Genomic DNA, 3,152 nt, shown 5'->3' with positions numbered 1-3,152 from the left:
CTCCCGGCATTCTGACGTTAACAGGAAGTGACGTCACGTGTCTTCTTCCTGAGTTATTTGGGGTTATTTTGTATTCCACGCTACATAAACCCACAAAGAAGAGACTAGACCGCAGAAACGGTGGCGAATCACTTTAGAAACAATAAATATTGGGTTAAAGTTGCAGGAAAGTTGCGGCGTTTTGGACAAAGTTGCGCGGGGTTTGCTTGATTTTGCGTTAATAGTTGCGATCGCAACATCGCAAAATCCTGGAGGGTCTGTATAATGGTTGATTTAGTGCAATTACTTACACAAACTCGTCGAACACTTTGACCTTCTCACATCCCTCCGGAGGTTCCCGTTTGAACATGTAGCTGTTGTTAGGTTTGGGAGAAGGGGCGAACTTGGGGAGAGGAGAACTGCAGACACTGTCTGGATGGAAGAAAACAACAGAGCAGTGAGGAACGGTGGAAAAAAGGAACGTTTTGGTCATTCAAGTAAAGTTAGCAGCTCACTGGGCTGCAGCTGAAGGAGAGGAGCTGGTGAACAAAATGTCTCAAAACGTTCATGAGGGTTGTCCGTTTCCTCACACGAGTTCCAACTGTGTCGTTGTTTTTTTATTAACCTTTATTTAACCAGGCAGGTCCCACTGAGACCACAGATCTCTTTTTTCCTGGGAGGCCTGAAGACATCCTGACCCACGCAAACACGAGAAAGACTCCAGGTCGAACCCAGGGCTTGAACCCTGGACCTTCTTGCTGTGAGGCAGCAGTGCTAATCACTGATCCATCGTACTGCCGAGCTGATGCAGGCATCTCGAGCCCTTCTTAATTTGCTTTTAGAGAACTAGAGCGCCATTTTGACACCTTCAGATGAGCTCCTCTGTGACAGAAAACACTCCAGACTACAACCCTGAATATCCAGGTCTAAAAACCACACCGAAGATGAACAATAAATAAAACTGGTCCAAATCTGCCCATCTTCAGTGTACTCCAGTAAATTAAATCAATCATTGGGGACAGTCAAAGCGGGTCGAGGAAAGTGGAGGTGGACACTGAAACAACGTGCACCAACCCTGGAGGAACATGATCCTGCAGGTTTTAGCTGTTTCTCTTCTTCGATTAACAGGCTTCTGCAGAACCTGAAGAGCTGCTAAGAGCAGAGAAACAATGAAACCCTGCAGGATGGGTGGACCTCCAGGACCAGGGTTGGGAATCACTGCAAGCCGTGCACACAAAAAAATAGGCTGTGATTTTGTAAAATTTAGCCTCAGAGAACACGGCTGCACAGACTGTTTTTCGCAAATACTGAGAATTCGGAGAAACTGCGACAGAAAAGCTATCTTCATGCAATTTCGAGTCACCAACTAGTCTTGAACAGTCACACCTTCAGTATCTGCATCATTTATCTCATTTCTTCTTCTTCTCCCCCCCAAATAGGCACCATTTCTTAAAGACGCGTTTCTTGTGATGACTCCAGCCTTTAAAAAGCTGCAGGTTCAGATGCAGAACCGTCTTTTATCCGGAGCAAAAAGATGCTCAGATTAAGGCCTTAAATGTGGTGATGGAAACCAGCACCACCGGCTCAGATGTGACGAGTTGTGCTCGCTTTTCACGGGTCTCTTTGTCTGTTAGATTCATACCCATCTGTATTAACATAATTAAAATAAAAGCTACTAAAACAGCTCTAAATGTTAGTGTGGAGCATGTCTACATTTTAAATAAATCTAGTTATTAATACATATTTCTACACTTTATGTCACTGGGAATATTAATCTGCACATTCCCTCCTCCTTCATTTTCCGTATTATAATTCCAGTGATGCTCCAGAAGCTGGAGAGCGAGGTCAAAACTGCGAAACGAACCTTTATCGATTTCCTCAGCAGAACAGGGACTTCCATCGGGGGAGTGGAGGTGATCGGCGCTGCAGGGGCGGGGAGACGGGCTCGACTTGCCGCTCGAGGGCGCCTGAGTGTCCGTGTCACGCGTGTCCCCGCTGTGGCGATGAGGAGGGAAGGGGGCACGGCGGCCGTCCGCCACCTCCATGGCCTGTGAGGCGGGGGGTCACGTTAACGCTCATTACTCAACGATAATCCCTCCCCAGGATGATTGGTTGTTTGAGTAAAGTTCCCTCTGATTGGCCTCTAAAAGGGCAAGTAGAGAATCTAACGAGGAGATGATGGGAGTCGTGTTCTGCTTTCCACGGCAGAATGCTGTAAATCTGTAGGTGTGTGTGTGTGTGTGTGTGTGTGGATCCTCACAGCTCTGCCAAGGTTTACAACCTCATATCAGAGCAGATTTACTGTCCTCTTCACCCCCAAGCAGCTGAATTATAATTCAGAGAGAAGATCCATGTAGGAAATCACTTTAATGTGTAATAAATTAAACATGTTATTTTCATTTATAGTTATTAGTATGACGTTTGGTTTGGACTAAAATTATTAAACTAATCTTTGTTTTTGTGTTTCTTATTGCTGAATCTGTTAAACCTGCTGCTAATATTTATGTTAAGCAGCAACTGAGACAAACAGAGACACCGATAAATGATCTTTTATAATTTCTCAAATCCAATTTTTTCTCCCCAACTCTGTGACATTTATTCAGTCAGACACTTATAGCAGAAATCTGCAGTTTAACAGTTTTTCAGTGACTTTAGGGAAACAAACGTAGCTCTAGCGGCGGTGCGTGCGCACGTTTGTACCTGCATGTTGTGCTCCCAGTCGTCCCTGATGAACACATTTTCCAGCTCACGGTTGATCGCTTCAACACTGCTTGGCACCCGACATATGAGGGACTTAGTCAGCGGGATGGTCATCAAAGATGATGATGTTCCTTTGTGCTGGAAAGACAAGATTAAAGGAAAAAACAAAAAAAAAGGTTAAAAAAAAAAATCAAATGATTTGTACTCAAACACAAATCATTCCTTCCTCTGCCGAGTATTTCCTGACGCTCACTGCAGACGAAGAGCAGCCAAAAGAAATTTAAATCTCCTGAAGTCAGAAATTAAATCTGGACTTTTTTTTCCCGTACAGATTGTTAACGTCTGTTCTGTCTCCTCTGGTTTCCTCCCACACACCGAAAACTGGTGACTCGAAATTATCCCCGAGGTGTGAGAGAGAGCGTGATTGGTTGTTTGTCTCGTTTGTCTCTATGTGTCCCTGCGAAGGACTTGCG

General features: G+C 44.7%; 1 protein-coding gene across 3 annotated transcripts in view; it reads right to left on the bottom strand.

Moving 5' to 3' along the window:
- The window catches only part of LOC108243293 (glucocorticoid-induced transcript 1 protein), a 30,981-nt gene that overhangs the window by 2,877 nt on the left and 24,952 nt on the right, over window positions 1-3,152 (bottom strand). For all 3 annotated transcript variants that reach the window (XM_017428628.3, XM_017428629.3, XM_017428630.3), the window contains exons 6-8: window positions 2,680-2,817; window positions 1,844-2,027; window positions 291-411 (exon numbers count right to left, since the gene is read on the bottom strand). In XM_017428628.3, coding sequence (XP_017284117.1) covers window positions 291-411; window positions 1,844-2,027; window positions 2,680-2,817 — 443 coding nt within the window. The remainder of the gene's footprint in view (window positions 1-290; window positions 412-1,843; window positions 2,028-2,679; window positions 2,818-3,152) is intronic.

Source organism: Kryptolebias marmoratus, linkage group LG16 (genome assembly GCF_001649575.2).
Source record: "Kryptolebias marmoratus isolate JLee-2015 linkage group LG16, ASM164957v2, whole genome shotgun sequence".
NCBI lineage: Eukaryota > Metazoa > Chordata > Actinopteri > Cyprinodontiformes > Rivulidae > Kryptolebias > Kryptolebias marmoratus.
The sequence above is the reverse complement of the archived record's forward strand: the minus strand, read 5'-3'. Positions and strand labels throughout refer to the sequence as shown.